This window comes from Dromaius novaehollandiae, chromosome 2, assembly GCF_036370855.1.
Source record: "Dromaius novaehollandiae isolate bDroNov1 chromosome 2, bDroNov1.hap1, whole genome shotgun sequence".
In the NCBI taxonomy this organism is placed as follows: Eukaryota; Metazoa; Chordata; class Aves; order Casuariiformes; family Dromaiidae; genus Dromaius; species Dromaius novaehollandiae.
The window spans coordinates 103,453,589-103,479,706 of NC_088099.1; the positions used below are offsets into that span (position 1 = coordinate 103,453,589).

At 39.1% G+C, this 26,118-nt stretch overlaps 2 protein-coding genes across 9 annotated transcripts in view; one reads left to right on the forward strand and one right to left on the reverse strand.

The window, feature by feature from the left end:
- The window catches only part of FARS2 (phenylalanyl-tRNA synthetase 2, mitochondrial), a 260,985-nt gene extending 251,101 nt beyond the window's left edge, over positions 1 to 9,884 (reverse strand). For 4 of the 6 annotated variants that reach the window (XR_003261437.2, XM_026114905.2, XM_026114902.2 and 1 more), the window contains exons 1-2: positions 9,768 to 9,884; positions 2,955 to 3,040 (exon numbers count right to left, since the gene is read on the reverse strand). The gene's annotated coding sequence lies outside the window, so the exon portion shown is untranslated. The remainder of the gene's footprint in view (positions 1 to 2,954; positions 3,041 to 9,767) is intronic. The other 2 variants (XM_026114904.2, XM_026114900.2) reach the window with 2 other exon arrangements.
- The window catches only part of LYRM4 (LYR motif containing 4), a 91,828-nt gene continuing 75,563 nt past the window's right edge, over positions 9,854 to 26,118 (forward strand). For 2 of the 3 annotated variants that reach the window (XM_026114908.2, XM_026114909.2), the window contains exon 1: positions 9,854 to 9,985. In XM_026114908.2, the coding sequence (XP_025970693.2) occupies positions 9,900 to 9,985 (86 nt within the window). In that variant the 5' untranslated portion in view covers positions 9,854 to 9,899. Of the gene's footprint in view, positions 9,986 to 14,263; positions 14,368 to 26,118 lie in introns of all 3 variants that reach the window. The other variant, XM_064507088.1, reaches the window with a different exon arrangement.

The following is a 26,118-nucleotide window of genomic DNA, read 5'->3' on the forward strand; positions in this document are numbered from 1 at the left end:
TTTGTAGGTATACAAGCACACCTACCTCATAACACTACACTTGATCAAGTCTGAATTCTATTACCCTTACAGTGTTCAAAAGGTGTTGTTCCTGCAAGTTGTCAAAGCAGAACTAGTTTCAAGATACTCAGTAGCAAGAAAAGCAAGGGAAGTATGGTTTAAAATACAGGCTTAAATTGTTTCTCCATCCAGTCCTGTTTCTCCATCCAGTCCTGCTACTAGAGGATTTAAAAAATTTTGAGAGCATTACAGTAGACGACTAGTATTTCTAACTTCTTTCTTTATCATTAATGCTAGAAAGTGGGATATATCTGGTTCCATGACTCGCAACACCTCAGGCTGATGGGCTCCCAAACAGTCACTTACATTATTACCTTTTAGGTTACCAGTAACCCACCCTACAAAGCTTAATAAAGTTAATATATCAACTCTAGATAAATCACAGCCCAGAGGACAAAAGAGAACCTTTACTTGAAAGGCCTTGAGAAAGCCATATATTTTAATCATCTCAGAGAACTTTTCCATGGCACCAGACACTTGAAAATAATACTCTCTTCCAAAGCAAGCCTCAGTGAAAAAAAAGCATAGAGTTCAGGACACACATCTCAAACTACGGTATGCAGAAGCATTTCTCAATCCACTCTGTAGAAAACAAAGGCAATATCCCCTCATCTTCCATTGCCAGCCAAGATAAAACACACAGACCAGGTGGGAGAAGCTATGGAACTTGGGGAAAAAGAAAACAATATCAAAGAATTAAAAATTTACTATTAATGAAGATGAGGTGTAATTATAGTTCAAGGTCACATATAATGAAACCATCTTCAGTTAATGCCATCTCCATTACACACTAAGAGAATTTAAATTAAAAGGTAATAATCCTCTCTCACTTTGCCTTTAAAACCATTTGTGGAATTGCAATTTGCAACATCTAAAAGATCAAGTTCCACTCAGACCCAGCAGGCTCTATCACTAAGGGTTTGACCTAAGAGCAATCAGGGGAGACTGGGGTCAAACAAACTCTTAACAGATGAATAAATAGGAGTTGGTAAAAGGAGAAGAAGGAAGGAGAGGATAAATAGAAGGAAGAAGTCAGACCCTGCAAGGTTTTAAACGGTGTTTATATAGAATCATTAAAAAAAAAAAGAGAGAAAACACACAGGGAGTCTGATTTAAAAAAAAAAAGCACACAGAATAAGCATGGTGTTTCCATATATATAGTTCAAGTTATTGTTTATCCAGTAGGATTTCTATTTGTAGAATGAATACTATATTAAGATCTACCGAAGAAAACAGTGAAAAAAATGGCATTACCAGAATGAGACACGTTCTAGGAAAAAAAAATAAAATAAAAAACACAATCTGTACCAGGAGGGAGATGGACAGGGTGAAAAAGGAAAAGAAAAATTTAATTGTATTACAAAAACGTAAGCTGCAATAACATATGCAAATCCCTACTTAGTCTTTGCTTTATCAAGCAACATCTCTCTCCGTTACAGAGCATCTTTCTTTCATAAATCTTGACAAAGCTAGTGTGTCAACATAAAAAGCAACTAATTTTTCTAAGTTAAACAAATCTATAGAGAGGCTAATATTTAATGATTTCCTTGACATCTGATAATTTTACATGTGCAATTCCGTATCTGTTCAGTTTAGAAAATAAACTTCCCTAGAGAAGTACTGTGGTCATGCACTATACAGATTTTCACCCTGAAAGCAGTTAGTATAATAAAATAAAAGTTAAAAACTGTTTCAAAAAGGCTAAGCTTAAGCCAAAATAAACGAGAAAACAATAAAAAACCCTAAAATTCTCAAAAATAAGAATACTGTCAACACCTTGACAATCTAAACAGTTTTTAAATCATACAAAAAGTGTTTTAAAAGAGGAGATAAAACTTTGCAATAACTTTGATAATTTACACTGTTTATCTCTTCCCCCACACACACACTTAAATGGAAAATTCTACTTCACCAGGAAGCATTTCCAAATAAGGCAAAAGTTAAACAATTACGCAAATACCTGCATAAAAATAAACAAAAAGAATAAAGTGAGTACAGAGCCAGAGGAGAACAACTGATCTTAGGCAAAACCGATCCTAGGCCATGAAGCATACCCAAAAAAGCTAATCACACAGAATTTCTGGAACAGGCAGTATTTAAATCAGGACTCCATATATTAACTGTTGTAAATCTTCCAAAACCAGTACTTCAGATTACTTCTTTTCAGGTGCCCCTTTCCCACTTTTGTTAAACCCATCCCTATAAAAGATGCCAGCTCCATTTCATAGGTCTGCATCTTCACCTAAATCTACCCTGATTCATGATTTTAGCGAAGCCACAAAACTTCATAAAGCGACACAGACGCACGTTCCCTTTACCCCATTCTGCTGTGGGGATAAGAACATACAACAGACTGGAAAGTTAATGGTGGGTTTTGTAATGCCGTAACTATTGTCTCTCAGCAAAGCTCACTGAACTCCTCACTCCCCAATCACCAGACAATACTATGCCAAATTCTGACTTGAATCGACTACAGATGGTTTGCAAAGTAACAAGAACCTAATTCTGCCACTTGTTCTCACACTGAAGAGCAACTTTCTATGCAATCGAACAGATTTCAGTGGAACTATATTCAAAGAAATGGACGTACACTCGTAGAAAGATGATAAAATTTGTCCTTTAGAAGACTATCAGTACCTGTCTTTATCTTGAGTCTCATTATTTCCTTTGTCTTGCTATAAGGAGTAAGGACACCCGTGAATTCTATTTCGAAAGCAAATCTAGATTAGCAAGGTCTTCAACAGTTGCTAACTCAAAAATGAAGGAAGACTTTTTCTTACTATTATTATTATTTAAAATATAGAAAGCCCGGAAATCTATTATTACCTAAAAGTGCTGGCAATGCTAGTGTCAAAAACAGGTTCAAAAAGACAAATTTATTTGTAAACACTTACCAGCAAGTAGAGATACTCTTTTCTCAGCCCTCCTCCTTTGCCTGTTAGCTTCAGTGAATGCTTCTTTCCTTCTCTTCAGGGACAAGCTGAAAGATAAATTTTGGCACAGTCATGCCGATATAAAAAAATGCAACAGGAATAAAAGAAAGCTCAGTCCAGAAGCGTGAAGGTACATAGAATACATTGGCAATTCATCTTAATTTAGAAATCCATCAGGAGCATGAGATATTTAGAATCACGTCATTACTGCGCTATCATGAATGGTGGCCAGAGTTCTAAGGACATAAAACTGATATTGACAGAACAGTGAAACATGAAAAAGGCCAAGGATCATGCAAAATTAAGTCATTACCTTAAACTCTACCATCATTATAATTCACTAACATGGTTATACTATTTTCCTCATTTAAAGCAAACAAAATCATTGTCCCATAGTTCTCTTCCCACTCCAGGAATACTGTCTCTTCAGATTTCTCTCCTTTTGTTTGATGTTTAAACTGTTTTTGCTAGATCAAAAGTCCAAATTACCAGAAAAAAAGCCGTATAGATGTATAACATGGTATAAAATGGAAACACGTTATAGAACGGATAGCCACATTTCCCCTCAAAACATAGTCAGAAAACCAAACATGCAACCTACTTACGACCCACTTTATCCTTACTGCCTTCCACATCCTTTGTAAACAGTAGCTTTGCTTAACCCTGCTTTTTTCTAAAAAAACCCAAAATATTAGCATCTTCCACATATCCCATTCTCAGAGGGACATCTTTTCTTACATCTTTTCCAACATACTATACATGTCTTCTAGCTTCCACTTTACTTTCATATATGTAGCCTATGCCCACACCACAGCAAGTAGGAGAAGAACCAGCATCCACCCGAGCTGCAGGTTGCCTTTGATTTCCCACATCTGGGACATGGAACCGGGTAGCTAGAAAAAAGCACAGCACTGTGCTAGGTATGCACCAATTCTCCATGCTGCAGCATGAAGAGGTGGGGACCTTAGCCTCTCCCATATTTGTCATATATGACAAATACAAACTCAAGAGAAGAACAAACTTTGCTCTAACAAGACCTCTTGTATGCAATCATGAGCTTTAATAAAAAGGGCTGGCAGTGCTATTTGGAACCAAACTGCTGAATTGGAAATCACAAGTCAGCAAAAACATATGGAGGTGTGAATCTCTACAAACAGATTCACAGTTGCTCTTAAACAAAATATCAGCCTTTGTTTTCCAGCACAATAGTTCGCTTTCTGAGCTAAAAATTTCAATAGCCACTAAATAAAGAAGAAAGATCAAATTAACTAAGTTAGCTTGGCTGGATGACAGCTATGGAGAAATATGATGATAGTGTAAATCACTGAGAGGGGAGAGGAATTACACAGAGAGACTCTAATGGGCATAACTGAAATAATGGGAAGGAATTAGGAAAGAGGGTGGCTTAGGCTAAGCATCAGAAAACATTTCCTAACAGCAAGATACAATACAAAGCAGAAAGTATTTCCCCCAGAGAGGGAGGTTATCTAAGACTAGATTAGATGAAACACTGGAAAGCACAGCAGAGAAAACACTTCTGAACTGAAGGGGTCATGGATGAGAGCACTTAATAAATCTCTTTCTTATGATTACATCGCTCAGTAAGATTTCAGTATAACAAATGACCACACAGTGAAAATACCTTCACTTCTTGTTGGGTTCTTGTCTGGAAATACCTTGGAATTCACCAGTGTTAAGATTAGAAGTGCCTTTCACTTTTGATGTAACATGGCGAATTATTTGAGCATTACTAGTAATATTAATCCGCTATTACTTATGCTTCAGCCTATTGCTGTAACATAAAATTATCCATTTAATTCTGAACTTGTATAGCACTTTTCATTATGAAATTTCAAGTAACTTTACAGACATCTGTCCACTATCAACGTCATTTGAAATTAATATGCTATATACCAAAACAGCATGTCATTAATCCAGATGTTATCACGATTGCTGCACCATCTAGCCGCTTAACATGATACATAATTAGTAGGCAATAAGATGCCCATAAAGTCCTCTGATGTCGCAAATGGTTACAGAAAATTAAAAGACTAAAACTGGGGCCAATAAGGATAACAAAATTCAGTGTTTCCGCCAGTCCTATACTTGCGGCACCAATACCAGGGATCATGAGCCAGCAAAGGCTTAGGACCACTAGTAAAATAGGTCTTCCCTTACATGACCACCAGACACTACAACAGAAAAGCTCACTACTGTTTTTTATTATTACTATTCTTAAAGTCTTACTTTAAAAAAAGTACACTACAATTCAATTCAGAAAGAAATGGTACAACTCACAAGAAGTTACAGACAGAAGAAAAACCAGAAAACTCTATCTGAACTGTTAGGCTGAATTTTCCAAAAAGCACAAATAATTTAGGAATGTAGCTGAATTTGAAACACAAAAGTTCATCCTCCTGATTACAAATGTCCTTTTATGTCCTTCTTTATACGGTGACCAAATAAACATGTAATTTAAAAACTTTATAAAAGCAGAGTTATTCAAAGCCTCCTGTTGATATTATGGAAATCTTACTCACTGTAGTGAACGGTTAAATCATAATTTATTACATTTGTGACTGAGATCCAAAATGTGCCTCAATTTACACTCCTTATTTGAAAAGTTCTACCCTAAGCCAGGGGGAATGTCACTTTGCCGGACACTGTCCATCAAGAACTAATAACAGTAAAGATGAGAAAGAATCAGCACCGCAGCACCAGGGAAAAGTTATCAAATTTTCACAAACTGGAAAATAATAATTAAAAGAGATGATAATATTATGACAATCAATTATCATTCCAACCCCAAAAGAAAAATAATCAACATGAATAGCAGCATAACAAGAAAGCACATGCTCTCTTAAAGTGTTGAGTGCCATGTCATAAAGCTGAAATAGTATATACCACAAGGAACAATTCAGGCAATGTATGACAAAACATCAAATCTGTACTGGAGAATATAACAGCTGTTTCCTTACATACCAGTTGATTGTCTCTGCAGGTATTTTTTTTTTTTTGAAGTAATTACAAATTAAAATATTATTAACTATTCCAGACACCATTATCCCATTCTCAAATTGCTTGTTTACCCTAAGAGGTGCAAAAAGGAAAGGCCTGACCATTTTCCTTCTCTCAGGCTCAATGCCAGAAGCAAAGACTTTGTATACAAATAAACACTGACCAACCCACTTCAACAATTACATGCCTCAGTGCAGTAAAGAAAAGCGTATCTTTACCCCCAGCCCCAGGTGATGACCATCACTTTTAAATGATAAAAAACAACAACAAAACACCATCGAGTTTTAAATCAAAGTTCTGAAAAAAATCATCAGCCCATATCTTGGTCGTGCCTCGCCTGATGTCCAGACTAAATTCAGCCGTTCCCCTTAGGGAATGAGGAGACAGGTTAAGGAAGACATTTTCTGCTTCCCTGTACAGAGGCTACAGTGTCACAGGACACAGTGGTGGTCATTTGGGTTGTGTCTATCCTTGAAATTCTCTGCAGGCTTGCAGTGAAGCACCTGAACAGAAGGATAGCAGACACCTGTACCCTGTCCTATTAAAGTCACGGACTCCAGCGACAGCAGAAGCAGTACCCGCTTACAGCAGAATGGTAGGTCTTCCAAGAGCATAATCCATAGCTTCCAAGGGCAAAAAAAAAAAAAGGAACACAAAAATAATCATTCCAGTCAACATCACCAACCCAACTGCACTCAAATGGCCAGTTTCTCCTCAAAAACTGTTTTTCCTTCCTTCAGTCAACTAAAGATTAAGATGGGAGGGGAAGACAAGAAGAGGCTTTCTCCTTCCTTGGTGTGTTTATTTTGCATTTATTAGCACTCTGTATGTGCTTTTTGTTTATTCTAAGCAGATGAAGTTTCCATGCAACATGAGACTTTTTTTTTTTTTTAAGAGAAAAACACGGTTATTAAAAAAAGAAAAACACACACAAAAACTGTCACAGAGATTGAGGAACCGGGTTAGTACCTCAGGCTATTTTAAAATCATTCATAATTACTTTACTAATATTAAACCAACAGTGTTCTTGTAAACAAGATTTACTTAATGTGTTTTGCTTTCTCCCTAATTATTCTCTCACCTTCCAGAGCTGAAGATTCGGTATCAAAACTCCCGTTCTCACAATAATAAACAAGGCTGTTCTAAAACTAGGTAGAATAATTGTCGTAGTGATCCATAGAATGACTTTACCTAACTTCGCTAAACTCTCAAAGCTAGATTTTGTTCACTACATGAGGGCTTCATATTTTTAAGTTGTCTGAAGCACATGACCAAAACAAAATACAAGATTGCCACTGCTGCTTTTAGGGAAGACGGTAAGTCTGCAGACCCAAAGGAAGAGTTCTGCTTTAACACATAAGCACCCCAGCTACGCTCTTAAGCACCCAAGGGCTGCAAAGATGGATAATGGCAAGGATGAGCCCTGGGGACTCGGACAGACACCACTGTTTGCACAACGACCTATGGTAACAACGCAGCTTGGACTACAAGGAGCATTTGCTCTCATAGGCAACTAAAGAGCATGCCTGCTTCTAGTTTTATCTGCTTGGGTTTCCTGAATGGAAAAACCTAGGCCAAAATACACTCTTTTGTGACTTACAAGGGAAGGCCCCCAAATCATAATGCTTATCACGGTCTCTCCGTTGCCTGCATTTTTGTAGAAGAATGCAACATTTCCTATAACATTTCTAGTCTGGCTTTTAATAAGAAAAAAATCCAAGAAATTTGCTATGTATGGAAAACTCAGTTTTCAGAAGCCTAAAAGGATTGCTAAAATACAATGACCATACAAACATGTACACATAAAGATGAATCCAAAATATCTCGATGTTTATCTGTATTATTTATACCCAGAAGCACAGAACTACTTTAGAAACATACTGTAAATTGCATCAGATGAACAACTGGCACAAACAATACTCAAGCATGCACGTACAATAAAGTATCAGTTCAGTTAGAGGCAAGCATTGTAACACTTCTGGCAGAGACAAAAGCAGACCATATATAACCATATACTACCTATAAAAGGTATTGTGGATAAAGTAGAAACCTTGTAATGAATATGAAAAAATCATATTATTAATAATTTTAACAATTGGTATTAGCTATGGGTGCAGCATCAAACCTGTAAGTTACAAAGTCAAATTTACTCTGCAGCAGCAAAACTTTCAGCAGAGAAGGATGTTAAGTGTGTCCTGTTTCCAGCAATAAAAGGAACAGGTTGTCTCACGTGTAAACAATAATAAAAGAAGTGCTCAAGTGGAATAAGGGGTGCAGCCTCACAGCAAAAGAGAATAAAATCCAAGATTTATCAAATGAACAGGCAGAATCTTTTAACTGCTTGGGTAACCTGTTTTTCTGAGGACTCTACAATGTACATGTGTTGTGTATACAGACTGCCGCCTGGCTACTGCCTTCCTCAGGGCCAGTTTTAGCACATGTGGCTCGTGGCTACCTCACCCAGAATTCAATATGCCCATTCACTTTCTGAAAACATCTACAGAAGTGAAATCTTAGGGGAGGGCACTGATAAGCATGGTGCACCCACTTCTCATGTGGCTGTGGAAAAAGCCAGAAAAACAGTAAATGGAGATTTCCTGTTGAAAATAAAACAGCTGAGGCAGGAAATCCTTATTAACCTCCCTCAGAGGTTCTCACTACTTAATTTAAATGGTATCTGAACTATAACCACACAAGTAAAGCTGTATTGATGATTTAGATAACGGAATTCAGCATAAGGTGGGATCTCAAAGCAGTGACGATTTGTGCATCGCTTGTTGTGTTGCAGCTCCTGATGCTCTTCTGTGACTGAAAGTTTGCCACAAACATTTGCACAGAAACTTTTTAACTTTTGAAGCAATGCCGTGAAATGCAAGTACTGACCAAATATGAAGTGTCTTATTCATTCCCTGACCCTGTATCAATGGACCTTTACATTGCCCAGTCACACAGGCTCCCCACTGCCGTTATTTTTTTTCTCCTCAATAACCCCACTTCCTCCACACTCCAACCAGAAGCCCCCTTAGAAAGCCTACAGACACACCAACAATAAAACAAGTACGTGCATATACATCCAAGAACAATCGCCCTGTCCTCAAGCTACTATCACCAGCCGGTTCGTTTGAACGTTGTTTTCCTTTTCCTACTACACATTTTTATTTTGCCTCGTCAGAGCTGGGGTCTGCTAAGAACACGGGCAATTTCAGGACAACTTAAAAAAAAAAAAAAGACAAAACAAAAAACAGGAATATCCACGCGGAAGGGGCCCCAGCGGCGGCGCCGGGGGCAGGCTGAGGCCGGAGCAGGGTGCACAGCCTGGCTCTGTTTTACCTCCCCTGGTGCCAGAGCAGCACGGGGCCACCGCGCCGCCCTGGACACGCACTCTCGCCGTGGGGCGGCGCGACCAAACCGAGCGCGGTGGAGGAAAACCCCGGCTCCCGCCGCGGCGCAGGCCCCGGCCTGGCGCCGCAGGCTGCAGCGCAGAGCCGCCCCCAGCGCGGCCCGCCAGGCCCCGCCTCGCCCCGGCAGGGCGGCGCGGCCGCCGCAGCCCCCCCCCACGCCCCGGCTCCCCGCGGCAACCGCTACCGGCCTTCATGTCGAGCGCGCCAGTCCCCCCGAACCCTCCCCGCTCGCGGCGCCCCCAAGGTGACCGCGCCGCTGCCGCCGCCGCCCGCACCCAGGTGCCCGGCCAGGCCCGGCCGCGCTGCCCCGGTGCGGTGCGGCGCGGCCCTGCCGCCCCGCCCCGCCGCCACTCACCGCCCGTGCCGCCGCCGCCCGGCCGGGGCCGCCGCCGAGGCGCGTAGAGAGGCGGGCGCGGGTGGCGGCTCCGGCGCGGCCGCGGGCGGGGAAAAGGGGCCTCGGCGGGAGGACCCGCCTAGTGCCGGCAACATGGCAGCGTCCAGTCGAGCCCAGGTGCTGCGGCTCTATCGGGCCCTGCTGCGGGAGAGCCAGCGCTTCAGCGGCTACAACTACAGGTGCGCTGCCGCCGCCGCCGCCGGCCCCGGCCCTTCCCGGCCCCTCGGCGGGGCGCCCGGCGGGGGCCGCTCCGGCACCGCTGTTCCCCGCGTGCGTGGAGACTTTGGGGGATGGGAGCGGGGTGGAAGTGCCGGGATATTTGGGGTCGCGGCTAGGATTTCCCGACGTGTCTGTTGTTGGGGGTTTGACTTTTTTTTTTTGGGGGGGGGGGAATGTTGTGGTTTTTGGAGGATGCAGGGGAGCCGTGACCTCGGGGCCCGGTGGCGGGAGGGGTAGGCCCCAGGCTGCCCCCACGGACGCTACGCAGCCGGGCCGCGCTGGGCTGGCGGCGCTGCCCTGGCTCTTGGGAGCCCCGGGGTAAAAGCACCATGTTACGGGCCTGGGAGCTCCCGCTGTTATCGTGGGGCAGAGGGGCACCGGGCAGGGACTGTACCCAGGCTGAAAAAGCGCTCTTCTCCCTGGGTCCTGCCGTTTTTTTGGCTGCCCAGAGCCTGGGCCAGGTTGTGGCCTCGGTCTTTCTTGCCTGCGTGAGGCAGCGTGGCTGCACAGCGGAGGCCGGGCTGCTCCATGACCCCAGGGAGGTAAATTGTGCCCAGCTCTGGGCACCCCACGCAGTGGGGAGGCAGGATTTGACCCTTGAGCCGTGCTGGATGCAGTGCTGCGTGGCCGCCTGTCTCCTGTGGGTTGTCAGTGAAAGATACGCACCAGTTTTCAGCCAAGGGTATGCCTACGTTGATACAGACCTCCGTGCCAAAGGGATAGGCCTGTCTGTGTCTTGGTATCTGCTGCATTCACTTGGGGCTGCTCCCCAACAGCACCGGCAAGATTATATTATCCCCTGGCTCACTTGGCTGTTTAGTTGCTCCACAGACCTGCGAGACAGCTCCGTAGTGAACCATCTCCTGGATGGCAAGAAGTGTTGCACCAGGCACGGCAGTCTTTGAACCATGCTGAGCTCTGCGCTGCTTGGGGATATGTGTTCCCCAGACAGCATGTGTGAGGGAGCAAGTGCCCTGTGAAGAAAGGCCAAGACTGAGCTAATAGGCGACTGGAGCTAACTCCACACTGACTCCACACTAACGTCACCCCCTGTTCCTTCTCTGGTTTCCGTGCTGTCAAGGCTTCCCCCGCCTTTCGTTGTCCTGAGTATCCCAGGTTGCCGTTACTCTGAGTAATAGAGAGTTGGTTATATGTAACGGGTGGCTTGAGGCCCGTGAGATGTGGGGTTGGTGGACAGTTGCGTGTAGCTCCCGTCTGGACCGCACCATGTTTCCAGCGATGGGTTTGCACTGGGCGCGTTCAGTGGGGGAGCTGAGCCCACAGCCGTGGGAGGAAACAAGCCAGCAGCAGTCAGTGGCAGCAGCCTTGCAGGCCTCTTGTGGACCTTGCTCTGCCCCAGCCCCATTTTGATGGAGCGTAGTGACTTGGGAAACTGTTGGCATCTCTCCTCTGTAAACCATTCCCAGAGCCTGGTCCCTCACTGTGCTCCCCAAAATAAATAAAAGGTATATATCCAGGGCTTTCAGCAGTATAGGGATTTTGGCATATGTCTCAAAGGTCAGGTTACCCATCTCACAACAATGATACAAGCTGACACTGGTGAGTTTTCTGCTTAATATGTTGTAAAACTTTCTATTCTTTTTCTTTTAGTACTTTAATACTAACAAATTTTAAAGCATAAAAATCATAAGATATGCATTGACCTTGGATTTCTGCAGTTTTTCAGTGCTGTATCGTGGTACAAACTTTCCTTAAAGAATGGTGTCAGTTTTTGATAGGCCTGTCCTTAGATGCTATAAAACCAGCAACTGTATAGAATCTTGTGTATGCAGACTTGAAAACACTAACAGTGATAGCAGCTTCTAGCAAGACACAATCAGCAGCTCTTACACATAGAGATCTGTTGGGACCACAGCAGCAATTCTGCCTTGGCTGTTCCGCCACTCCCTTAACAAAAATGGGCACTCCGCTTATCCCGTGCTGGGATAAGCAGTTCTGCTGTGTCTTCAGGGCTGCTGTAGTGTGATCATCTAATATGCCATGGTAAACTTAATGACTTTGTAAAGAATCGACTTTGCGGCAAAGTACAGAGTATTAAAGATTAAACTTACTGATTCATGATTTCAGTGGCAGAGTTTAAGAATATTTCATTAGTGCAAACAATGAATGTTTGTGAGTGTATGTCTGGAGTGTGATCTACTGCTTGTTGTCTCCCTATGTGATTGCTGTGATTTTGCTCTTAAAGAGGTACATACAGATTCTGATTTAGAATTGAGTATTTTTGTTTTGCAATTTTTCTAGGATATTCTGTATGGCTTTTTAAAACCAAATTTCCTTCTATCAGCCCAACAGAACTTTTGCTGCCCTAAATATGAAGAATAATGTTAATATCTTAAAGTCACTGAGTTCAGCTTCAACAGTCTTTAGAATAATAACACATAGGATCATCTCCAGAGTCCTGCAGTAAACCTTATGGAGTGCTCTGAAGCCCAGATGTGTAGGCCAGGTTTTAACAGCAGGAGAGAATTTAGTAGACAGTAAGTAATTTCCTGTCTGCCTTTCTGCCCTATTACACATGCATGTGGTCTGAAGATGGAAGTGTGATTTGTACTGTAGGAAAATCAATATGTAAAGGATGGTGATGTTAAGTTTTGACCTAAAAAAGTGGTTCTGAGTACACTGGGGTTTTTTCTGCTTGATTAACACAAAGAAGATCCTATTACAGTTTGTAACATGAGATTGTAATTACAATCTCAACTGAATTAATTGGTTTAATGCAATAATTTTTAAATAACAAATGTTACTTGTGAATTAAATAATAGATTTATTTTGTGTCTCTCTTTTCATATGGAAAACAATTGAAAGAGTTTATAAACCATTGCAATTCAAAAGTTAAAACATCTGGTTGCAAACAAGAATAGTCTGAACTCTGCAGTTTTGTTGGTTTAAAGTGACTGAAGCTTAGTGGTTAAAACTTACGGGAATACAGTGGAAGAAGGTTTTTCTCTAGAAGGGTATTGCAGGACTGAAGAAGTTTATCCAGAGAGGCTGTGATATCTCCACTTTTGAAAGTTATCAGGGCATGGGGTTAGACAGTGGCATGGCTGACCTGGCCTGGTTGGGGTAGTCCTACTTCAAGTGGGAAGCTTGATTAGATAAGCTCCAGAGATTCTGTCTGACCAATATTATTATGGTTCTCTGGTCTGCATCCCTCCCTAGCCTATAAGCATCAACACTGACTAAGTAGTAAGTTCTGGGGAACATCATATTAAGTGTATGCACTTCCTGCTGGTCTGCTTTTCAGTTTTTTAATTTCTTGTAGTTATGAGCAACATCAGGAGCTTCAAGTCCGTCTGTTGGAATGTCTTCTGCAAGTTTGTGTGTGTGTGTGTGTAAGGTTTTATGTTTATTTTTATATTAAAGATATAAACATATAAATAACTATATTTAATATATTATATATCATATAAAAATATATATCATAATATGTGGTGTATGATGTGTAATATTTACAATATGAAGCATTTTTATTTATAGATTTTTTTTCTTGTCTGTATAAATTGTATTTTAGTGGAAATTGGGGGTTTTATTAGAATGGGCGATATTATTTGAATAGTTAATAAAACTACACAAAATACAGAATACAGGAGAGGCAGGGAAAGAAATTTGTGAAAATATATTTTGCATTGGAAACTAGTTGATTAAATACAGACAGTTTCATCTGAACCATGTCCTTCAAGCTTTTACAACTAGTAAATCTGCTTTTTGCAGGTAACTGCCAACCTAAGAACAAAAACAAACAAAATAAGTTCTACTGTTAAGAAAGATACACATATGCATTCAGTGTCAGTTGCTTTCCAGCTTTGAATGTAGTTGTTGATCTGGACAAGCTGAACATCTTATTTTGATTTCAACTTTCTCTGAAAGTACTTAGCACTTCAGCAAACCTTATTTCCATCAAGTGATTTTTGATTGGTTGGTCCTTACTTTTGCAGTGGTGTAACTTTCTTTAAAATCTCTGTCAGCACATCTGATGCCTGAATGTTATTTTTATTTTAAAATAGACTATTGTAAGGTGAGGCTTTAATATATAGCTTCAGATGTGGTTTTGGAAGGATTTGTTTTAAAAAGAAAACTAATTTTTTTCATTAAATTTTTACTATGGATAAAATCAACATGTAAAAATCTTCATTTTTAAAAATCTCAGCAGTTGCTTGTGAAAAATGTGTTTGGGTCTGTTTTTTTGTTAGTTTCTTTCTTTTTTTAAATGTTTGCAGGCTGCAAGCAGCTCACAGACTGAGGGCTTTACCCTGTTGGATTGCAGCAAAGGCTTCTGGCCATGCCAAATGAACACGTGGAAAGGAGAGCAACTGCAAGGAAGGTGCCTGATTGCTGTAGCAGTAGGAAAGATGGTGTCTGGGAGTAGGGTACTACTGCCATAACGGTTCAGGCTGTCTGCTTCCACATGCTTTCTATCTCAAGAGTCCCTTGGACCGGAGAAGGAACAAACTGTGGGAAAGATACGCATATGCATTTAGTTCACATATGCAGTAAAGCTGTTGGATTTTTGCACAAGTATAGGATAAATTGAGCTGTACTTGCATTATAATCTCAGTTCTTCAAGGAAGCATAAAACTCTTAAAATTCTGCTAATAACCCTTGTGACAACATGACTGATATCAAATAGAATTCAGAAAATACGCTTTTTCAAATGCGATTCTTTCTCTTCCTCCCAAAATTCATTATTTGGTCACTTTAATTGAAAATCTTACTTTGTTCTTTGTCACTGGCATATGGAATCTGGTCCCTGGTTTTCTTTCACTTTTATCACCCAGGTAATTTAACAACTGCGTTAGGGTTTTACATTTCACAGCTGGATAAGTCAGCTCTCAGTGTCATGATATTGTGTATTGGGGAGGAAAAAAGACTAAAGGATGAACTTTTTTAAAAAATACCCAAAACAACAGCAAGAAAATCAGAGACATGCCCAGTTATAGAAAGTAAGTAGGTGTTCTGTCCCGAGTGGTAGTCTATAACTGAAGTAGGAAATCTAGAAAAAATAAAATTGTCTATTCGTCCATTAGAGTTGTCTGACTTCTTTGTGGGAGAATGATGGCTGAACTGCAGCTGTGATATGTCATAGATTTATATTTTGGCTGTGCAAAGAAAGCAGATACTTGCTTTTCCTTCTAATATATGTATCAAGTGATAAACTTTCTTTTTTTGTTGTTTTTCTATATGATAGGTATCTAGATATCTCCATAGTCTACTTAAAAAGTGTAAGTAAGTCAGAGCTGAAAGCAGCCATCATATTCCTGCCTGGGGTACAGGGGAGTTTTGTCACACACTGCTCCAAACCACTGTTGTGACTTGGCAGTTACATGTCTGGAAGTCATGAACGATGGGTAGTGTGTATTTGCACATCACTTCTGTAGGGCATTCACACATATCTCTGGTTGACCTTATTCTTTCTTTGGGGAGTTAAAGTTCTGGACATTATTTTAGTAACCACCTTCCATGCAAATCTTTTGTTTTAACAATATTTTAGGGTCTTTTATATATGCTGCCTAATTCTATCGGCGTTAATGCATCTTCGCATATCCTTTCTCTTTTTGCATACCTCAGGGTTTGAGTGATATCTGTGTTTTATGAGCTCTGGGTGTTGTTGGAACTGTGAAAAGGACAATGGGGATTATATTCTGAATTGTAGTGAAACATGGAAACGCTTGCACTTCTCAAGGAGAAGATCTACAGAGGCATGAGAATGAATGTGGGTTTGGATTGCCAGACTTTAGGTCTGATGGTATTGAAGAATTTTTATTTGACTTCCCTATTCTACAATATATACAATGTTTTGGAAAGAGAATTAAAACATTCAGTTCTGAAAATGTGAAAACAAAGCCATTAGATACTATCAGAACATTTTTCTGTTAAATGAAATTTAAGTCAAATGGAAACACTTTGTTTGATTTGTTGATGTTTTGATTTTGACAGTAATATTTCCCAACTGAAAATTATTCCATCAAAAATTTTCTTGATCTTGTTTATTAGGAGTTACTATCTTGGATTTCAAAGTGACAGTGGTGATTGTCATTTTCCAAATACATTCACTTTGTCCGTGTAAAATTATGCCCTTCCTAAACAGTAAAGGACAGCTACACATCAGTTTTGGTGCAGTTTTATGACTGCTTTTTTGGGGGGGAAGGGGGGACAGAGAGTTTTAAACAGTAATGACTTGAGAGGGAGAGTTTGGAGCACATGCATGGCACCCAAAGTTCTGAAAAATTAAACTTTTATAGTTGGACAACAAATCTTGGTCTTCCTCCAAGAACTGATTAATTGACTTTGTTATTTTAGTAAAGGCACTCAAATTAAGTAAATCTGGTGCAGTTGTTATCCAAGACATTATTTGCATTCTTTATATAGCACAGTAGAAGAGGGACATTTTTCTTTTTATGTAAGATTCAATTTTAAGTAGAATTTGTTTAAGAACTGATGACAGTAATAGAAAAATCACTGCTTCTGGCAGTGATTCATGTCAATAGACATGTGCATATCATTTCTGATAAGTGTAAAGCACTTTGGTGATGTAGTAATACTACTGAAGTACTCTCCTGACTCACCTTCTGCTTTCCTTACTCCCAGATGTGGCTTTAACATTTAGTGCCTGATAGTGCCCTTCTATTTCCTCACTGCCCAGGATGAAAAGATACTGACCTTGTAATCCTAAGATTTATTGAAGACAGAATAGGCACAAGATGTAATTCCAAGTATTCTTTACAAGATCAGCGTTCCGGATAATAATAATAATAATTTTGCAAAAAAAAGGAACTGGTTGGATTTCTGTCAGTAATCAGCTGATGTCTAGAACCACAGCTGCAGTAGCTCGTATCCACAAGGACATTGTCTGACTACCTCTTTGGTAAAGTTCTCCCTGTGGCTTTTGGATTTGCTCTCTGCAGAAGTACAGCCCTAGGTTGCCTGCTTTTCCAAGAAAACTGGACACGAGAAGCAAACTTTCTCCATTGTTTTCTTGCGTACATGAATACTCGGGCCAGCCAGTCCATGGTGGGTTTACACAGAGCTCTGTATGGAGGATGTCTTCAAAGTCAGAACAAATCATCTTCCTCACTCTGGCAAAAGGAAGAATGCTTTCTCAGTTATGAGGAGTCTTTTTTTTATCTTCTTGATAGTTAGTGTTGTTTTTCAAGAATGAATATGCCACAAATAATTCCGATGATCTACTTCTAGCTAGCATGGCATTACGGAAAACTTTTTCCCTTAGAAAACTGACCTTTTCCTTCACATTTTTTCTTTTTTTATTGTAGTTCTTTTCACCTGATATTTGTATAAAATTCTAACATTTTCCTCAGGACAGAAATTTAATATGATACTAGTAAAAGAATTTGGTTGTGTTGATTATGCTCTCTTCATTAACAGACTGTGAAATAAAATCCTAAAGTATTCTAAAGGAAAATCTGATGGTCCTGTGCTGTGTATGGCTAAATGCTAGGTTTGATTGGGTGCAAAGTCGCAGAATACTTATGACCAGACTTTTCTTCAGCATCTTGTTTTTTACAAAGTCTTGGGAAAAAATGCTGCTCAGATACATTCTTCTTTTTTTTTTTTTTTTTTTTTTTTTTGTCATTAGCAATTGGTTAGATCACAATTAAGTCTTCTAAATAAATGGAGCCCACATACAAGATAAATAAAACTTGATTCTGTGTGTGTGTGTGTGTGTGTGTGTGTGTGTGTGTGTGTGTGCACGCACGCAAATGCATGCATGCATCTGTGTGTGTATTAATATCAAGAGGTCAGGAATTCACTTCTGCTCCATCTCACTAATCTTTCTTCAAAAATCCCTACTTAAAGCAAGATGTAAAGCCACTGTGGAAGAAGAGGAAGTATGATAGCTGTTAGTCTTACTACAAATATAATCCACTGATCCTTTGAATCATAGTATGTTTTTTTTTTTCTTGAGTTCTGTATGGTTTAGATCAAAAGATGTTTAGCTTAAATTGAGAAAATGCTGATTTATGTTGGCAGGATTTATAGTATTTTTGTATATACTTTGCAATAAACCCATACTGAAATAAATACATCTCCGTGAGCATTCATGTCAAATCAGCCTGGGATCCAAAATGCCTGGCTAGATTCTGAATGTGACAACAGTCAGATTCTCCACAAACTTCATTGCCAAGTCCTGGCACTCCGTCTGAGTCTGCCTGCCTGGCACATCGTGGTTTGGAACTATTCACGACCTGTTTTTAAATCATTAGCTCATATAAAACTAAGAATGTCTCATTCTAGCTGGCAAAGAAGAGTATCTGTTCTACGTAAGGACAAAGTGCAAACAGTTCGTAAGTAAATAATCGGGTTGAATTTCTAAGCAAAAGCTATGGCACTACATTCTTGTAATACGTCGGCATCATGTTACAAAATCTGGTGTTTGGGTTTTTTTAGGTACTATTCATTTTAATCTTATATATATGGTTTAGCTATAGCAAAATGGACAGAGATTACTCAATTTTATGCATTTCTTTTGACTTTCTTGGTAATAAATTCTGCTTGTATTCTGTTATAGCTGCAAGGCATACAAAATTTGTGTGTGGATTTTAGAACCTTATGTTAGGGGATATCTGTTAAAAATGTGACAGAAAGCAGTTCTCCATCCCTCAATACCCACTGAAAAGTTCAGCGGTCAATTTGCATTATACATCCAAGATAGCAGGGTTGTTTTATTTTTGGATCTTCTTTGCTTAAAACAAACAAAAACAAACCCTTTCCTTGAAGCTGTAATCACTTGTAATAAATTGTCAATAATCACTAACTCATTATGATATTGGAGCTCATACAATTGAACTTATTTTTCTAACTTGATTTAAGTACCTGTGAGAATATCCTTTGAGGTTAGTCTTTACAGAGTTGTCTCTGTCTTTCTCTTAGACGTTCTGTTGCACAGTATGTGATTCCTTTTAGCTAACGTTTGCTTGCAGGGTGCATGGTATTGTTGCTTGGTAATATTTATTCACTGGCATTATTTGTTTCTTTAACAAACATAGAATATCACAACACTCAGTCAGAGTGCGCGTGTAAACATCTGTTTGTCATTTGCAGAAGCAAGGGAAATGTGAACGCAGCTTCCTTAGTGCCTTGGTGTTGCTTGCCTGTAAGCTGTAATTCAGCTCTGCATTTCAATGTATGCTTAAATGGTGTGCTAAATTTGACTGTTCGCCCCAGAAGAGGAAAACATCCATAGATGCTCACTTGTAATCATATATTATGGAGACAGATAGTTTCTTATCAATATGTTGATGCAATACTTTTTTCTTTCATTTAATATACACATTAGTAATTACATGGTAAGATTTCTTCAAAACATTGGCCAGGCTTTGTTCAAGTTTAAAGCCATGTGCTCTTGATCATGTTGAGGGAAAGTTTTAATAAACCAAGAGTGGAAAACCTTTCCCAAAGAATTCTCCTTTTATAAGGCTTATATTTTTCTAGTTTACGTTTTTTCAGTGCAGAATTGAGCTGTTAGCTTGCCCAAAGGATTTTCAGCAGATCTGACTGTAGAATGTGTCTCTATTTCTTTTTTGTTTTAAATGTGGCTTGTCTGTGTACAAAAACGTCTGATTGCTTTCAATAAATCTGTTTTGATTGCTTATGCTCTCTTTTTTAGTTTTTTGATGTCTAGTCTACATTCTGCACTTGGATCCTGCCCATTCCCTCCAAACCAGCATTTTGCAAATAAATCACATGGGAAAAGATTTCCCAAGTAGTTAATAGTACCTTTCATGATATCTCAATAACCTTTCCTTCTGTTACAAGTTTACCTGCTACGAACATTGGTGACATGGTGAAGGTCAAGTGTCCATGTAATACAATGATTTCTGTAGCTTTAAGGACAAGGGTAAGGAGGTTTAAAATATTTTGTAAAACTTGTTAAAGGTTTTTTTTTTTTAATTGCAACCTGATTATTTACAACTAATTGTATTTGTATGACCCTCAAACCATTTTTTAGTGGCAGTCTGGCAATATGACCTAATGACCATTAATTTAGCTTATATCTATTGAAATCATTTAAATAAAAATACTAATACTCTGTCAGTATGTGCTCGCTATTAGCATGGTATAGCAGTCAGAACCTTAGGTGACTGAGTGACTTTCTCCATGTTTTCAGTGTGTTGAATAAATAACATTTTATAGCTCTAGTCTCCTCTGTGGGTTTAAGTTGGTAATATGGGGGGGGGGGAGAGAGCTTGCTTTTTTTCTTTTGGTCTACAAAGAGAACCTAGATCCTAGGCTGAGACCTTCTAACTCTAAAGTCTTGAAAGAGATGCTGACTTGAAATAACAGGCTACTTCTGCTACATTCCTGTTACGGGAGGAATGTGGAAGGAGTGAATACTAGAAAATAAAAATAGTGCTAAACACAAAACAAGGTGCACAGTAAAGAAGCTGCAGAGAGCAAGTTGTACAATGAAGACTGCATCCTAACATTGCCTGGAAAGCAGAGGGAAAGAACAAGATGATGTGCGCTAGGCAGGAATTTCTCCTCGGGACCCTGCCTGGTTCTTTGCTTTTTAACTCATATCTCTGCCTAAAAAACTTAAATTTTTCCATGACATGCTTATCCATTCTAAATTTGCTTAGCACCTTTGTTGCCCTTTATTTTGGATAAAATATTCAGAATGTCAGCATGACTGGCAGATGTTTACAAATGGTGCAGTTTAGGTAGTTGAATGCCAGAGAATAATATTTTTTAAAAATTGGCGTACCCATGTTGTTTTAGATTATGTTACTGGAAAAAGAATGGTCTGAGCTTGTCCCTTAGGTAAGCAAGAGGAGGGAGAAAATCAGTTTATCTGATAGGATAGACACCAGTGACTGTTACATGTTCTGTGAATGCTAACCTAAAACACCTTTCTGCAGACCACATTAGAAGAGCAGTGCAAGAGTCAAATGTAGTAGAGATTTTGGAAGCCATCATTTATTTCTGTAATTAATCACAGTTAAGAACAGCAGATCTGGGAGTGGAGGGGGCTAGGTATAAACCATCACATTTTGTAAAGTTTTGCTTTGCCTCTCTAATGGGATTCTTTGCAAGACAATAATCCATTCACACATCAGAATATGCCTCCTCTTGTAATCAGTGCTTTTATTTATTTAAACAACATCAGACTGCTTCCTTCTCAGGAAAACTTTTTAAGTCAATAATGCTCCAATGAAGTGTTTAAGACATAGTACAAACCTCAGTATGTCCAAAAACATTGTAGCTTGAATTATATTCTGAATGTCAAATAGAAACTTCTTGTGTTGCCTTGTAGCTAACTTCCAATTGAGTTCCAGGAAACATCTTGCAACTTTCTGACTCACATAGGATAGCACAGTATTTTTCTAGACCAAGAAATTAGCAAATAGGTTTTCAAATTTGTCATTGTATGTAAAGTGGTTTTAAAGGGAGGAACATTTCTTAATTAATTTAAATAATTTTTTCACTACCCAAAGTAAATTAGATGCCTTACTGTAGACATCTTTTTTCCCTGACCTGACTAACTTACAATATGAAAATAAATGCTCAAGTGTTTTGTTTACAAAACAATAATAAAAAGCATATTCCATGTGGTCTGTAATTATATCTCTGAATGGGTTTCCTGATTTCCAGAGCTATTGAGCACATCTCTGATTAAATTTGTATATTGTTTTCAGTTAATAATTTATACCAAAAATTAATGCCTGTAATTTGCAGATTTTGAATGTGAACATGAATATTTATCAAATTGATGGTGGCATCTCCACAATCAGCAATTGGAACATAGGATGAACATAGGCCTACCAGCTATAGCAATGCGGTGTTGGGCAAACAAGTATTCTGTTCCTCAATTCTTCAATTTATGAAATAGTGACAGTATTTATTGACCTTGTATGGATTTTGAGGCTTGTTTGGGGTTTTTTTTCCCCAGTAATTTGATGGAATCCCTGAAGAATAGATTCTGTATCAGTGCAAGTTATTGCTGCCATTAACTAGGGACCCAGTCTTTCTGCAGCTTCTGTGAATAATTTGTTCCTGTATTGGAAACCTTTGGTCATGTTGTGTGTCAGAGGGGAAGGTAATCTGCCCTGGAGTTCTCATGTTATACTGAAAACGTTGTTATGATGAATAGGCCACTCTTCATACATCTTTTCCTCTGCTAATGTCTCGTGATAACCTTAGCCAGTACTATCCCAAGTTACTGAGTTTAAAGCTAGAGGTTAATTCTATGTTTAGAGTAATTGTTATGTGAGAGCAACTTCCCTCATTGCTGTGTGTCCATAGCAGTGCTAGGAATCAGTATTTGCTATATGCTTTTTTCTTTTTCACAGATAAAGGACTCGAGAATTAGTGTATATTTTCATATGCCTCTGCTATCTGGGTTTTTCTGTAACACGTTATTGGCTTGAAATGCAGAACCTTCTACAATATTTGGATATACCAGTCTGAACGTACTCATATTCAAAAGGATAAGGTGATTTTTTTTTCTTCATAGTTTAGCCTCCAAGAGAGAATGTCAAGAGGTTGTCTTTATATTTGGAAAACTCTTTAAAAGTTACTGCCCCTTCCCTAAACTTTATCTTAGACCTTTACCTTTTAACATCTGGACTTACATAGTTAGGCTTGAGTCGATTAAAAGACAATATTTTGTCCTCATTTCTTTTCTTGGAGAAAGAAAATCAATCTCTGTCTTCCTGAACATTTCTGATCTCCCTTTCTGTTACAGTGGTAAGATTAAACTGCTTCACTGCACAGAGGCTCTGTCAGCAAGTTTATTGAATGACTTCTGTTCATTGGACTGGCACATCTAAGGTTTTTAATTTCTTCTTACTTTTCTGTCTGATTTTAAAAGAAATAGTATTTTGTTGTCTGGTCAGACCAAAGTATTGTGTTGCATGGTGGGATCTACAGTTTCTGAGTGTAAGAGCATATGCACTACAGTTTTAGAGGTAGAGGCCATATTTAGCCCAGAAAAAACATTTTGTCTGCTAGCAATAGCCACTCTCAGCTTCACATTTGGAAGACAGATATTCTATCCTACCTTGCTTTTTTGGAATAACTGTAGGAAAAATGATAGGAAAATGGGTCTAACCTTTTTTTTCTTTGGTGTAAAGTAGTTTTCAAGAATGTTGTATTACTTCACTTAGGATTTAGTATTACTTTGATTTACATGCTACCTCTGAGCTCCAAAAGATGTCTATAATAGGTCCTGAGAAATTGAATTTGTTTTGCTGGAGCTGGTAGAAGTCTCAGGTACGTGTTAGCTGATGGTCATTATGCCCTTTTGCTCCAGAGATCAACAGCTCTGGGCATATCATACCTAACTAGCCTGCAAAAATTCTTGATTTTTTTATTTTAATGTGTCTTTGTGTCAATAACACCTGAGAAGTGCAAGCCACCGAGAGCCAGGCAGTGCAGAAAGCAGTAGTGGATAGTTCTGGCATGATAGGCCAGCTGCTTGGAGGTGCTGGGTAATTCATGTGGATGAAGATCAGCTGTGCTTGTTTTTAAGACTCAAATCTACCTATCTGACGTGGTCTATGGGTAAACAAGTCAGTCAGCTTTGCTGACCAGAATGTGCTGCTCTCTTGAAGTCTTGCCTCTGTTAATCTGTGGTTCCTCCTGCTCTTTTATCATGTAAAAAGCTAAATCTGATTTGACATGGGGATGAAATGACACCCAGAGCTTTTACCCATTGCACCTCTGGGTTGCTGTTCTACTTTTGGCTGAGATTGGGCTTTTCAGCTTTCATTTATTTGAGGCTAGTGTTACCATCTATGAGAGACTGGCTAAGACTCCCATATCCTGTAACTAATTAAATAGAAGAAAATACAGAGGAAAAAATCTAGTTCACTTGACTGGCTGTGCCTTAGGTAGCATTCATAGCGCACAAAAGCAATCTTCAGTTTGTTTTTTCTGAGCCTTTGCTTTTGATAACATAATCACAGTAGTCTGTATCTGAGCTTCCTGACATTTCATGTATTGTTCAAAGGTGCTATATTTACAATGCCAAATATCTAAAAATAATATTCAGTACTCTACTGTAGGCAAAAAGTAGCACAGTGATTTTGTGTTATGTATTCCAAATTGATTTTTTAGGCTTTAGGTTTGAGTAATGAGCTTTGCGTTTATTAGAATTTTCTATGCTGCTAAGTATTACATTGTAATTTCAAATATCCATCATTGTTGTCAAAATTGATGTTGCAAATGTGTTAAGCTAAACATGCAATGCTTTGCTGTAAATGAAGGAAGGTCATTGAGCCATATGGTGATGGGAGGCCCAATGGGGCATGTTTGTCACTACTGACTGAGTTTTAAGAAATAAAGATTCTTGGATAAGCTGTAAAGCTGATAGAAATGGATGAGAGGATAACGTTTGGGGAATAAGTCCAGTCTTCCAAATCCTGTAACTTTTAGTGCATTGTCTGTATGCAGACAAAAGAGGCAGTCTGTTACTTCATATACATTGTTTAATTACAAGGATGTTTATGGTTTCTTGTCTTCTTTATAATGAGTTTACATTCAAATCAGCTGGGATCCAGTCATTTTTTTATTAGATTCATTTTGAACCTATCATGCTTACATTTTTCTTTTTAAAAATCACAAGTTTACTCAAGCAGAAATCAAGAGGCAAAATTAATAGTCTTTATAACTAGAATCCAAGGATGAATTTTATGAAGTAAACCTTCGTTAGCAGTCTGTTCTGTACTCTCAAAATTATTAGCCTGTCAAAATGACCAACAAAGCTTCCTCTTCAGAAAAGCTTCAGAGAACTGTTGCTGAAAGAAGGTCTTTCAAAAGTCGAGACGTCTCAGTCATTCATTTAAAACCGTATGCTGTCAACATATTTTTCTTCAAGTCAACCCTTTTTCTTCAAGTAATTGGCATGTTTATCATTTCCGTATTAAAAGAATAATATGGTTACTGTAACCAAACGTGTATTGTATCAGAATCTTTAGTTTTATAAATAATGCTGTGCTTCAGAAATGTCCTATCAAAATCTCATTGTCATCTAGGCCAAACACATTGCAGTTCAACAAGTTAGAATATCTCAAGGCTTTATGCCTTGTTGCTTAATTAAAAAAACTGAGCACTACTACTTCATCAAAGGCAAATCATTTTCCTCTGACAAATGGAAAATGCTTCCAAGCAGCAAGGCTCCTCAGCACCCAGTTGGTTTCTAAATTAACAGTTACGATTGCCAAAAACCTCAGTATGGTCAGCAGTCTTCAGGGTACCCATAACACACTAAACTACGTCCGTTCCTGGAACAGAAGGCAATACCTGGCCAATGTAGAGCACAACAGTGAAAGAGAAATTTTGGCCACATCATTGGACTAAAATTCTAAGCTTGCCAGAAAAACATAACAGAATTTGTAAGGGCAATTCACAACACACTGGGTCTTTTCTTAAGAATTTATTAGAAATACCAGCCCAACAAATGGAATGGTATTTATCTGCCTGAGAAGGAAGAAAAGCAAAATCAGTCTCATCAGGATTTGAACTGGAGGTTTCAATGAATTCCACACATGATAATTGGACTGCTAAGCGACCATAGTGTCCTGGCCAGCAGTTGTCAGGGTCTTGGACACTAAAAGCTTAGCAGAGCGCTATTTACTATTTTAGGCCATCAGGACACTTGTTATCTGTGACATATACTACTTCTATCTGCTGCAGCACATCCCTGCCTGATGCCTCAACTGAACAACTTGTTCAGTTAGATCCTTCACTGGTCACCCCGTGTTTTAATCTCTTTTGCAATATAACATTACAGTAGCAACTCAAATTAAAATTTTTTAAAAACCCTTTCATTGGAACATCTTTACTTTTCTCTTTTATCCCGACATTCTGAAAAGCACTCCCTTCTGCAGAAATTCTTTATGCTTAGAGTTAAGCCAATGACTTTCTATTTTTAGAAGTATAGCAACAAAAAGTGTGTTTCAAAGAATTGCAAAAATAGAAGTAGTTAACTGTGCATTAATAGCACTAGTAGTACTCTGAGCGTGTGAAGGCGAAGAAGGTGTTTGGGAACAGTCGGCATCAATTTACCAAGAGTGAATCATGCCTGACCAACTGGATTGCCTTCTGTGATAAAATG